The 13,627-nt window shown below is 45.4% G+C and overlaps 1 protein-coding gene across 2 annotated transcripts in view; it reads right to left on the bottom strand.

The window, feature by feature from the left end:
- LOC120939772 (1-phosphatidylinositol 4,5-bisphosphate phosphodiesterase gamma-1-like) overlaps positions 1 to 11,444 on the bottom strand; it is a 160,317-nt gene extending 148,873 nt beyond the window's left edge. For both annotated transcript variants that reach the window (XM_040352124.1, XM_040352123.1), the window contains exons 1-2: positions 11,150 to 11,444; positions 10,434 to 10,830 (exon numbers count right to left, since the gene is read on the bottom strand). In XM_040352124.1, coding sequence (XP_040208058.1) covers positions 10,434 to 10,653 — 220 coding nt within the window. In that variant the 5' untranslated portion in view covers positions 10,654 to 10,830; positions 11,150 to 11,444. The remainder of the gene's footprint in view (positions 1 to 10,433; positions 10,831 to 11,149) is intronic.
- Between the last annotated feature and the right edge of the window lie 2,183 nt (positions 11,445 to 13,627).

The raw sequence follows: 13,627 nt of genomic DNA on the forward strand, positions 1-13,627 counted from the left end.
AAGGGTTATGGCTAGGGTTAGGGTTATTACTAGGGTTATGGCAAGGGTTATGGCTAGAGTTAGGTTAGGGTTATGACAAGGGTTATGGTTATTACTAGAATTATGGCAAGGGTTATGGTTATTACTAGAGTTATGGCAAGGGTTATGGCTAGAGTTAGGTTAGGGTTATGACAAGGGTTATGGCTATTACTAGAATTATGGCAAGGGTTATGGTTATTACTAGGGTTATGGCAAGGGTTATGACTAGGTTTAGGGTTATGGCTAGGGTTATGTCTAGGGTTAGGGTTATAACTAGGGTTTAGGGTTATGGCTAGGGGTTAGGGTTATGGCTAGGGTTTAGGGTTATGGCTAGGGTTTAGGGTTATGTCTAGGGTTAGGGTTATAGCTAGGGTTTAGGGTTATGTCTAGGGTTAGGGTTATGGCTAGGGTTTAGGGTTATGGCTAGGGTTTAGGGTTATGGCTAAGGTTTAGGGTTATGGCTAGGGTTTAGGGTTATGGCTAGGGTTAGGGTTATAGATAGGGTTTAGGGTTATGTCTAGGGTTAGGGTTATAGCTAGGGTTTAGGGTTATGGCTAGGGTTTAGGGTTATGTCGAGGGTTAGGGTTATAGCTAGGGTTTAGGGTTATGTCTAGGGTTTAGGGTTATGGCAAGGGTTTAGGGTTATGGCAAGGGTTAGGGTTATGACCAGGGTTTAGGATTATGGCTAGGGTTAGAATTATGGCTAGGGTTAGGGTTATGGCTAGAGTTAGGTTAGGGTTATGGCTAGGTTTTAGGGTTATGGCTGAGTTAGGTTAGGGTTATGGCTGAGTTAGGTTAGGGTTATGGCTAGGGTTTAGGGTTATGGCTAGGATTAGGCTAAGGGTTAGAGCTCATTTATTTTACAGAAGGGACACCAGAATCAGAGATGGATGGACAATTTGGTCAGGAGGGGCTTCTATGCTGATGGAATTGGAATGGGCTGGGACAAGGGTCAAAAAGCAGACTATACGATTGTTTGTTCTTTACAAAGTCACACACAAGTTGCATGTATATCATGCAGGTGTGACTTTCCTGTGACTATTGAGGGTTTACATTGAAGTATATGGCCCTAAAGGCCCTCAAGTCGGACCGAAAGCAGTACAGGAATAACTTTAGGTCACACAGATATGAACGGTTCTCATTGGGAAACATGGAGTGCGACTTATCATGCGAAGTGTGAATGGGGCCTTATTGTCAGGAAACCTCTGTCCAGAACTGCCCAGGACCCAAGAACACCATTGGCTGTGATGCGGTTAACGAGCGATATAGTTTTAGGCCTTCTGTATCCGCACCCAGCAGTTCGTACTTCGGTTGTGTTTTACGTTGCCGACGGTTACTATTTCTGGACGGTGGAGATGTTGGGCTAAGCGCAGCTATCCCGGGGATACGATGAAAGACAAAAATAACCAGAACTTACAGATAAGAGCAAGACGGAGAACCAAGGGCCAGATTCACAAAGAATTGCCCTGGCGCAGCGTATCAGAGATACGCTACGCCGCCGTATCTTACCTGGCGGAATTTTCGAATCCAGGAAGATTTTGCGCCGTAAGTTACGGCGGCATAGTGTATTTCTCGGCACGTATTTCAAATTGGGTGGGTAGGGGGCGTGATTCATTTAAATGAAGCGCGTCCCCGCGCCGATTAAAATGCGCATGCTCCGTTTCGAAATTTCCCGCCGTGCTTTGCGCGAAATGACGTTGCATTGACGTCATTTTTTTAACGTAGACGTGAGTTACGTCCTTTCCTATTCACGGACGACTTATGCAAAAAAAATAAAAATTCAAAATTCGACGCGGGAACGACGGCCATACTTTAACATGGCAAGTCTATCTATACGCCACGAAATAGCAGCTTTAACTATACGCCGGGAAAAGCCGGCTAGCGACGACGTAAGAGAATGCGACGGCCGCTCGTACCTTCGTGGATCGTCGGGAAAAGCTAATTAGCATACCCGACACGGAAAACGACGCGAACTCCACCCAGCGGGCGCCAAAGTATTGCACCTACGATCCGAAGGCGTACAAAGCCGTACACCTGTCGGATCGAAGCCAGAAGCCGTCGTATCTTGGTTTGAGGATTCAAACTAAAGATACAACGCGGCAAATTTGAAAGTACGCCGGTGTATCAGTAGATACGCCGGCGTACTCTCACTGTGAATCTGGCCCCAACATTCTATTTTCAACAGAAGAGGTTCACTAGAGAGAATATTACTCTGAAAGATAATCAAGAGGAAGAAACTGTTCCCAAGGAGGACATGCTGGGACTTGTAGTCCCACCATAGATTGCCCACCCTTAGCTTACAGCAGTAACCCCCATCCAGTACTTGTGATTCCCACGCAAGTTTTGGCCAAGTCTGATGGTGTAAAGTAGAGATAACCATCATACACCAGGAGGTAGGTAGGAAGTGGGGAATTCGGCATCAATGCAATCTTGACAGGGGCGTGTCACTTTAAGGCCACCTGTTTGCACTATTGACTAGAGATGTGCACTGCCGAAAAATTTGTTTGTTTTCGTTTCAGTCGTTTTTTGGTATTTTCTAAAATTCGAAAATAAGAAACGAAAATCCAGAAATACAAAAATTCTAAATAATAACTAATAATAACTAATAAACGATAGGTATTAGAATTTCCTTTCAAATTTGGCTGTTGGTGAAAGAAAAGAATAAGAATTTTTCGAAGTTATGAATTTGGCCCACGGGCCGGACTTTGGACATGCCTGCCCTAGGCTCAGAGGCGGCTCTAGGCTTTGTGAAGCCTTAGGCAAAGCTTGACAAGGGGCCCCACTCACACCCATGATGGGGAAAAATAATTCAAGGACAAGAGCCTCTTCTCCACAACCCTGGCCGGTGGTTGTGGGGGTCTGCGGGCAGGGGACTTATCGGAATCTGGAAGACCCCATTAACAATGGTGATGTCACCTGGTGAATCGGCCCCTTGTGATGACAATGACTGAGGGCATGCAGGGTCATTGACGTCACAAGGGTTGGTGACACCGATATTCACTGGCTGTTAGGGACACTGGCAGCCACGCTCCTGAGTCAGGGCTCTTAACGCTGCCTGAGCACAGCAGCATTAAGTTCCCCTGTCCCTCAAAACTGGGGTAATGCATTGGGCAAGTTAGGTGGCCGCGAGGCCCCTGTGAGTCTGAGGCCTTAGGCGACCGCCTAATTAAAGAGCCGCCTCTGCCTAGGCAATACTTTTTCCCAGTTATTTTGTGGTAAAATTAGGTGCCTCAGCTTATATTCGGGTTGGCTTATACTCGAGTATATACGTTATTATTTATTATTGTTACGTTCCATTCCTTAGATGCGGCATTCGTTATTTTAAATTTAAAGGGGAGGTTCACCCTAAAAACGACTTTCTATTATTACATTGGCCCCCCACATTACAATACAATTATGCCCATTATGTTTTTTTTGTGCTGTACATACCTTGGTACAGCTAATTCACCCGTGGCTTCCGGGTTACGAGTCCCGCGGGAGTGGGCGTTCCTAACATGCTGTTGATTGACGTGATGACCAAAAACAAGCTCCCCCCGTCACGTAAGCTGCGTCACGATTGCCGAAAGGAGCCGAACGGCGGTGAGCAGGCGCAGTATAGCGCCAACTCGCCGTTCGGCTCCTTTCGCCAATCGTGACGCAGCTTACGCGACGGGGGGAGTTCGTTTTTTGTCATCACGTCAATCACCAGCATGTTAGGAACGCCCACTCCCGCGGGACTCGCAACCCGGAAGCCACGGGTGAATGAGCTGTACCAAGGTATGTACAGCATAAAAAAAAACATAATAGGCATAATCGTATTGTTATGTGGGGGGCCAATGTAATACTAGAAAGTCGTTTTTAGGGTGAACCTCCCCTTTAAAAAAGTGTATTTTTTTTCCCAAAAAAATTTGATTGTAAGACCGCTGTGCAAATACGGTGTGACAGAAAGTATTGCAACGACCGCCATTTTATTCTCTAGGGTGTTAGAAAAAAAAACGTATAATGTTTGGGGGTTCTAAGTCATTTTCTAGCAAAAAAAAAATAGTTTTTAACTTGTAAACAACAAATCTCAGAAAGAGGCTCGGTCATTAAGTGGTTAAAGTCTATGGGCACAAGTCGGATTAGAAGTCGCCTTGAAGTAAAACAGGAACCTTTTCTAAAGTCGGAGCGACTTCAGTAGTGCCAATTAAGACATCTCTTCATTGACTAACATGAGGTATCAAGTGTCATGCGACTTGGTGGTCTCACAAGTTGGATCCCAAATCGCAGCCATATGAACTGAGCCTAAGAAGCTGAAGAACCCCGAAAAATGTCATATTTGTGTCCTTCCTGGGACAAAATCAGAACGGCCTTTCCCTTTGTAGGCGGAATGCGTCTGTAGAGCGCGTTGGCAGCAAGAACAGACATTGATCAGATCTGGCAGGAGAAGCATTTCCTGGATTGACGTGGACGCCGTACACAGACTACGCAGCAGAACATCGCGGTAAAATGGCAAGCGGGGAGCTGAATTGGTGACCCCAAAATAAAGGGGGACACAGACCCCAGAAGGGCCAAATCCAGACGCTGATGTTGTGGTTCTTCGCTCTTACTGTAGACATCATCTCATACATAACAAGTCCCATCAGACCTTCGCTACGCACGGCGCACACTTTTCCTCTCCGCTATCCCAACCGGAAATACGCCAACATCCGCTATGACCGGAGGGGGGCGACACTCTGACATCAGTGGTTTAACCCTCTGTGGGAAATTTGATGCAATTTATATATATGCAAGTCCAAATTAATTTAAATTTAGACTCCTATGTCTAAAAAAATCGAACACATTTCAAGGGTTCAAATGGTCCTTCATCAGGGCTTGGAACCGCCGACCAAAGTGTGTACTGGATTGATAAAATTTGGAGGGATCCTGAGGGGTAATTAAATATGATCGATTCAGCCCAACCTTAACAAGCGTCTGTAATCATAGCAATTATCCATCAGGATCCCCCCCCATTCTATCAGTCAACAGCACCAAGCCCTGATGAAGGACTCTGAACTTCGGAAACGTGTTGGATGGAACAAAAAAATCTATATAGAGGGATCAGGACCTCCTTCCTCCTGCTGGTGACCCCTCTAGTGATATAAAGATCTATATAGAGGAATCAGGACCTCCTTCCTCCTGCTGGTGACCCCTCTAGTGATATAAAGATCTATAGAGGGATCAGGACCTCCTTCCTCCTGCTGGTGACCCCTCTAGTGATATAAAGATCTATATAGAAGAATCAGGATCTCCTTCCTCCTGCTGGTGACCCCTCTAGTGATATAAAGATCTATATAGAGGGATCAGGACCTCCTTCCTCCTGCTGGTGACCCCTCTAGTGATATAAAGATCTATATAGAGGAATCAGGACCTCCTTCCTCCTGCTGGAGACCCCTCTAGTGATATAAAGATCTATATAGAGGGATCAGGACCTCCTTCCTCCTGCTGGTGACCCTTCTAGTGATATAAAGATCTATATAGAGGAATCAGGACCTCCTTCCTCCTGCTGGTGATCCCTCTAGTGATATAAAGATCTATATAGAGGAATCAGGACCTCCTTCCTCCTGCTGGTGACCCTTCTAGTGATATAAAGATCTATATAGAGGGATCAGGACCTCCTTCCTCCTGCTGGTGACCCCTCTAGTGATATAAAGATCTATATAGAGGAATCAGGACCTCCTTCCGGTGACCCCTTCTCTTGCTCTCTAGGCATCACGCTCTCTCTGTCTCACGCTCTCTCTCCTGCTCTCTCTGTCTCACGATCTCTCTCTTGCTCTCTAGGTCTCACGCTCTCTCTCCTGCCCTCTTTGTCTCATGCTCTCTCTCCTGCCCTCTCTGTCTCATGCTCTCTCTCCTGCCCTCTCTGTCTCACGCTCTCTCTCTTGCTCTATAGGTCTCACGCTCTCTCTCTTGCTCTATAGGTCTCACGCTCTCTCTCCTGCTCTCTAGGTCTCACGCTCTCTCTCCTGCTCTCTAGGTCTCACGCTCTCTCTCCTGCTCTCTAGGTCTCACGATCTCTCCTCTGCTCTCTAGGTCTCACACTTTCTCTCCTGCTCTCTAGGTCTCACGCGCTCTCTCCTACGCTCTCTCTCCTGCTCTCTGTCTCACGCTCTCTCTCCTGCTGTCTCTGTCTCACGCTCTCTCTCCTGCTGTCTCTGTCTCACGCTCTCTCTCCTGCTGTCTCTGTCTCACGCTCTCTCTCCTGCTGTCTCTGTCTCACGCTCTCTCTCCTGCACTCTCTGTCTCACGCTCTCTCTCCTGCTCTCTGTCTCATGCTCTCTCTCCTGCTCTCTGTGTCTCATGCTCTCTCTCCTGCTCTCTGTTTCACACTCTCTCTCTCTTGCTCTCTAGGTCTCACGCTCTCTCTCCTGCTCTCTAGGTCTCACGCTCTCTCTCCTGCTCTCTAGGTCTCACACTCTCTCCCTTGCTCTCTGTCTCACATTCTCTCTCCTGCTGTCTCACGATCTCTCTCTTGCTGTCTATGTTGTATTCTCTCTCTCTTGCTCTGTGTCTCACGCTCTCTCTGTCTCACGCTCTCTCTGTCTCACGCTCTCTCTTGCTTTCTGTCTCACACTCTCTCTCCTGCTCTCTCTGTCTCACGCTCTCTCTTGCTCTCTATGTCTCACACTCTCTCTCTTTGTCTCTGTCTCACACTCTCTCTTCTGCTCTCTTTGTCTCACGCTCTCTGTCTCACACGTTCTCTCTTGCTCTCTTTATGTCTCACACTCTCTCTCTTTGTCTCTGTCTCACACGTTCTCTCTTGCTCTCTTTATGTCTCACACTCTCTCTCTTTGTCTCTGTCCCACACGTTCTTTCTTTCTCTCTGTCTCTTGCTCTCTTTATGTCTCTCACTCTTTCTCTCTCTTGCTCTTGTTCTCACTCTCCCTCTCTCTCTTGCTCTCTATGTCTCACACTCTGTACGTGGCTCTCTCTTTTGCTCTGTCTATCTTTCACTCTCTCTCTTTTGATCTCTTGCTCTCTGTCACTCTCTACCTCTCTTAGTGTTTCTCTCTCTTTCTTGCATTTGATTTCTCTCCATCAATCTCTGTATGATAAATTCCTATAGGCTCGGCGTAGACATCTGTTGCATTGGCACACGCACATTACAGGCTTGGCCGATCTGTAATTTTCTGCCCCCGGAGATGGAGCGATGACGGTATACCGGGGAGAGGAAGCCACATCTCAGACCTTCTCCTATTGACTCATCACTCTGATATTCCACATAATGGAACGGATACATTGTTATGTGTGCTTTGTGACTCCCATCTGTGCTGTGCTGGGGCTGGCTGGGGGGTGAAGGAAGAATACTGGATGGGGGATAGTGACCGCGGGAATGATAGAATAATATTTCATATCACTAAATAGATAGATAGATGGATACTTTATAACAATACATATATAGATAATATGTAGAAGATAGATACTTTTTAACAATACAGTAAAACCTTGGTTTGAGAGTAACTTGGTTTGAGAGCGTTTTGCAAGACAAGCAACATTTTTTTTTTTTTTAAATTTGACTTGATATACAAGCGACGTCTTGATATAAGAGTAGCGTCATGTCACAACCGAGTATAAAAAAGAAGAGAGGCGCCTCTAAGTGTAGCAATATGGTTACATTTAACCACTTAAGCCCCGGACCTTTAGGCAGCTAAATGCCCAGGCCAGGTTTTGCGATTCTGCACTGCGTCGCTTTAACAGACAATTGCGCGGTCGTGCGATGTGGCTCCCAAACAAAATTGGCGTCCTTTTTTCCCCACAAATAGAGCTTTCTTTTGGTGGTATTTGATCACCTCTGCGGTTTTTATTTTTTGCGCTATAAACAAAAATAGAGCGACAATTTTGAAAAAAATTCAATATTTTTTACTTTTTGCTATAATAAATATCCCCCAAAAACATATATAAAAATGTTTTTTTCCCTCAGTTTAGGCCGATACGTATTCTTCTACCTATTTTTGGTAAAAAAAAAATCGCAATAGGCGTTTATCGATTGGTTTGCGCAAAATTTATAGCGTTTACAAAATAGGGGATAGTTTTATTGCATTTTTATTAATTTTTTTTTTTTTACTACTAATGGCGGCGATCAGCGATTTTTTTCGTGACTGCGACATTATGGCGGACACTTCGGACAATTTTGACACATTTTTGGGACCACTGTCATTTTCACAATAAACAATGCATTTAAATTGCATTTTTTGCTGTGAAAATGACAATTGCAGTTTGGGAGTTAACCACAGGGGGCGCTGTAGGAGTTAGTGTTCACTTAGTGTGTGTTTACAACTGTAGGGGGGTGTGGCTGTAGGACTGACGTCATCGATCGAGTCTCCCTATAAAAGGGATCACATGATCGATGCGCCGCCACAGTGAAGCACGGGGAAGCCGTGTTTACATACGGCTCTCCCCGTTCTTCAGCTCCGGGGAGCGATCGCGACTAGAAACGAATAGCCGCGCCGTCGTCCCGGATCGCTCCCCGCGGGAATCCGACCGCCGCATGAAGCGGGGGGGGGTCCCGATCGGACCCCCCACCCGCTAGAAGGCAAGGACGTAGATGTACGCCCATTTGCCTGTACGTGCCATTCTGTGGACGTACATATACATGCGGCGGTCGGGAAGTGGTTAATGAAGGGACAACATTTAGAAACTCACATGGTTGATGATTAAAACAGACACATCTAAGTATGGAGGGATCCGGGGTAAAGCTGTCCACATAGACCGTCTTCCCCACCGCCACTGATGTCGTCCCTTCCACGAGCGGGTCAAGCCTCGCTTTCAGATCGCTCTACTGCAGGGTAGTCTTCCCGGTCATGATTGCAGACTGACAGCGGGGGGAGGATGGTCTATGTGGATCGCTTTTCTCCGGATCCCTCCATACTTAGATGTGCCTCTTTTAATCATCAACCATGCGAGTTCCTAAATGTTGTCCCTTCATTAAATGTAACCATATTGCTACACTTAGAGGCGCCTCTCTTCTCCTTTATACTCTGGAGCTCCTGCTGGATTTTGCTTCTAATCCAAACTTCCATTTGTGGACGGACATTTTATGGTCACACAACCAATCACATTGCTAGAATCTTTTTATATGGACTATAAACGGAAAAACTTATGAATAAATGGTTGTGGAACCAATCATTTGAGTTTCCATTATTTCTTATGGGAAAATTTGCTTTGATATACAAGTGCTTTGGATTACAAGCATGTTTCCGGAAACAAATTATGCTCACAATCCAAGGCTTTAAGCCCTGTACACACGATCGGTCTGTCCGATGAAAACAGACCGATGGACGTGTGTACAGGGCTTTACTGTACATAGTTAGATAATATGTAGTAGATAGATACTATGTAGACAATAGAGATATAGATAGATAGATAATATGTAGTAGATAGATACTATGTAGACAATAGAGATATAGATAGATAGATAATATGTAGATGATATCTCTCTATCTATCTTCTACATTCTATCTATCTATCTATCTATCTATCTATCTATCTATCTATCTCTCTATCTCTATCTATCTATCTATCTATCTATCTGTCTCTCTATCTTCTACATATTATCTATGTCTCTCTCTCTCTCTCTCCTACATTTTATCTCTCTATCTCTCTATCTATCTCTCTCCTACATTCTATCTATCTATCTATCTATCTATCTATCTATCTATCTATCTATCTATCTATCTATCTATCTATCTATCTATCTATCTATCTCCCTCTTCTACATTATCTCTCTCTCTATCTTCTACATATTATCTATCTATCTCTCTATCTATCTCTCTATCTATCTTCTACATATTATCTATGTCTCTCTCTCTCTATCTTCTGCATTCTATCTCTCTCTATATTCTACATATTATCTATCTATCTATCTATCTATCTATCTATCTATCTATCTATCTATCTATCTATCTATCTATCTATCTATCTATCTATCTATCTCTATCTTCTACATTATCTATCTATCTATCTATCTATCTATCTATCTATCTATCTATCTATCTATCTATCTATCTATATCTCTCTATCTTCTACATATTATCTATCTATATAGATAGATAATATGTAGAAGATAGAGAGATAGATAGATAATATGTAGAAGATATATATAGATAGATAGATAGATAGATAGATAGATAGATAATATGTAGAAGATAGATAGATAGATAGATAGATAGATAGATAGATAGATAGATAGATAGATAATATGTAGAAGATATATAGATAGATAGATAGAATGTAGAAGATATATAGATAGATAGAATGTAGAAGATAGATATATATATATATATAGATAATATGTATACGATATATAAATACCTAGATGTATAATTTTAGTCCTTAGTATGCCACATGATATCCCAGCACACACGCCAGTCCCCATATATGACACAACAAGGTCCATAAACTTTTTTCCGTGTACTTACTATCGCCCTCCACCTTCTCTGGCGTCCGGAACCAGATGACCTCTCTGGTGTCCATCTTGACCTGGAAGGTCCGTCTCTCCGGCCGCTGAGACTTTTTCTGATAGAAGAGGGTCAGCACCGACCCGGTCTCCAGGCACCTCATGATCCGATTGACGTCCCCGGCCTCCATCCGGTGATCCTCCTGGAACCCGTTCATGTTGGCCAACCGGCACCCCGACATCCTGGGCCCCCCCAGGACTGGGAGGCCAAGGTGCGATCTCCTTACGACCTCAGTCCGCTCCAAACTTTCGGCTCGATCCGCCGGCCCAGGGTGCCCGGCATCACCAGGAGCAGCAGGAGTCCTGCGCGATTCTCACCCCGCCGTCCAGCGACAAGTCGTCCTGCGGCAGCCGCTCCCCTGAAGGATAAACAATTATATTCATCAAAAAGAAAAAAAAGAAAAGCAGTTTTCCAAATGGGAAGCAGCCGGGAGTTGAGGATTATTCTTGGACAAAGTGGTGTGTGTGATACAGATGGAAGACCCACCCTACAGATTGGATCTGTGGCCCTCAGGATGGGCCCCTCCCGTTGTGTTTAATGCAATGCGAATAACACCCAAGAGCCCGGCCCGGTGAGGGGATGAGCCGCGCCGGCGAAGATTGGGGGGGGCGCTCAGGCAGCCGTTCTGCCCCTGCAGGGGTTAAACGAGGCGGCGGAGAGAGCGCTAATGGACTTACACGGATAATCTCCACTATCTAGGATGCTCCTGAGGGACCCGAGCTGGTAATGCTGCCAATGATCTGGAGTAGGCAGGCGGCTCTTCTTAAAAGCACGATAATGTCCAGCATAATGACAAGAAAAAAAAAAAAAGGGGAGGTTTGCATCAAGTCTCTGCTAATCATCGGCGTAATCCAATTTCAGCAAAATCGCCTGCAGCCGTCGCAGCCTGTGCAAGGTGCCTCATAGCAGCAAAGGGAGGGCAACCCTCCAACCAACCCAACACACAGCAATGAGAGCAGAGCTGAGGATGTGCAGGGCACACACATCAATCCCCCCCCCCCCCACCCCCCCTTAGGCTGCACACAGGGCTGAGTCTGATGGAAGCTGGCAGGTCAGCGCAGACCTTATCTTGCAATAGCAGATCTCAGCTGCTCTCTGATCTCAGCCTGCTGCAGTGGAAGGCCAGAGGAAACAGCAATCACACATGGCCGGAAAGAGAACAGAAAGGAGTTACAAAAAAAAAAAAGGAAAAAAATATTTGCTGGATCTTTGGAGTTACAGGGAAAAAAAAAACATCAGAGAAGAGAGAGATACAAACAGAGTCGGAGAGCGCCATCTAGTGGGAGAATAAGGGAACAGCAGGGCAGCCAGCCAAAAAAACAGGTGTATGCATGTGTGTGAGGTCAGGGCTTCATTACTGGATTCCAGTGTGTAACCCTTTAGACCCCTTTCACACTGCCAGCGCCCGGAAAACGCTGGTTAAGCCCTGCTAAGACCCCTTTCACACCGGGGCGTTTTTCAGGCACTTTGGCGTTAATAAAAAAAAAAAAAGGGTCTGTAAAGCGCCTGAAAGAAGCCTCGTCTGTAATCCCAATGTGAAAGCCCAAGTGCTTTCAGAGCCCTTTCACACTGCCAGCACCCGAAGAACGCTGGCAGGGCCGCCATCTGGGGGGTACAGGCAGTACACCTGTAAGGGGCCCGGAGGTTCCCAGGGGCCTGGTTGGCAACCCCCCCCTTTTTTTTTTTTTTTATAAAAAATGAAAACTTTTTTTTTCATATATTTTTATTTATTTATTTTTTTGTTTTTATTAAAGGGCCTGGAGGTCCCCAGGGTTCCCGGATGGCAATCCCCCCCTTTTTTTTTTATAAGAAATTTTTAAAACATTTTCTTATATATATATATATTTTTTTTTATTAAAGGGCCCAGAGGTCCCCCGCGCCCTGGATGGAAACCCCCCCCCCCCTTTTTAATACATTTTTATATAAAAAAAATGTTTTTATATATTTTTTATTTTATTTTTATTAAAGGGCCCAGAGGTCCCTGGGGCCCTGGATGGAAACCCCCCCCCCCCCCTTTTTAATACATTTTTATATAAAAAAAATATTTTTATATATTTTTTATTTTATTTTTATTAAAGGGCCCAGAGGTCCCCGGGGCCCTGGATGGAAACCCCCCCCCCCTTTTTTTTTTATATAACAATATTTTTTTTTATATATTTTTTATTTTTGTTTTTATTAAAGGGCCCAGAGGTCCCCAGATGGCTACCCCCCCCCCCAATTCGTGGCACCCCCATTCTTCTCAATTAGCGGAGGCACCCCCCGCTTCTCAATTGGAGGCGGCAGCACAGCCCCCCTCCCCCCGGTTCTGCTCATGCCTGAAGATGTTTAGGGGGCCCCATAATTTCTGCGTTTTTCAGGTGCTTTACAGGCGCTTTTTTTTTTAACACCAAAGCGCCTGAAAAACTCAGAGATTATGGGGAAAGAAGCCTCATCTGTAATCCCAATGTGAAAGCTCGAGTGCTTTCAGTGCCCTTTTACACTGCCAGCGCCCGAAAAACGCTGGTTAAGCTTTGCTAAGACCCCTTTCACACTGGGTTTTTTTTTCCAGGAGCTTTGGCGTTGAAAAAAGGGGCGATTTAGGAGCGGTGTATTCAACGCTCCTAAGGCGCTGCAAAGAAGCTGCTTGCAGGACTTTTTTTGACGCCCTGCCAGCGCAGCGCCTCAGTGTGAAAGCACTCGGGGATTTCACATTGGGATTGCAGATTAGGCTTCTTTCAGGCGCTTTATAGGCGATTTTTTTAACGCTAAGACCCATTTCACACTGGGGTGTTTTTCAGGCGCTTTGGCGTAAAAAAAAAAAGCGCCTGTAAAGCGCCTGAAAGAAGCCTCATCTGTAATCGCAATGTGAAATCCCGAATGGATTTCAGTGCCCTTTCACACTGCCAGCGCCCAAAAAACGCTGGTAAAGCTCCGCTAAGACCCCTTTCACACTGGGGCATTTTTGGCGTTACGAAAAAGCGCCTCAGTGGGAAGGGGCGCTTTAGGAGCGGTTCCTGTTCTACTTCAAGGCGACTTCTATCTGACTTGTGCTCATAGACTTCAATGGAAGTCGCCTCCAAGTCGGATCCTCATCTATATTAATGTGATTTGGATCCGTCATTACAGGAATATTCCCCAAGCGTTCACTGCAGTTAAGTCCCTCCCACGCTTCAGAG

The sequence above is a fragment of the Rana temporaria genome, chromosome 5 (genome assembly GCF_905171775.1).
Source record: "Rana temporaria chromosome 5, aRanTem1.1, whole genome shotgun sequence".
Classification (NCBI taxonomy): Eukaryota; Metazoa; Chordata; class Amphibia; order Anura; family Ranidae; genus Rana; species Rana temporaria.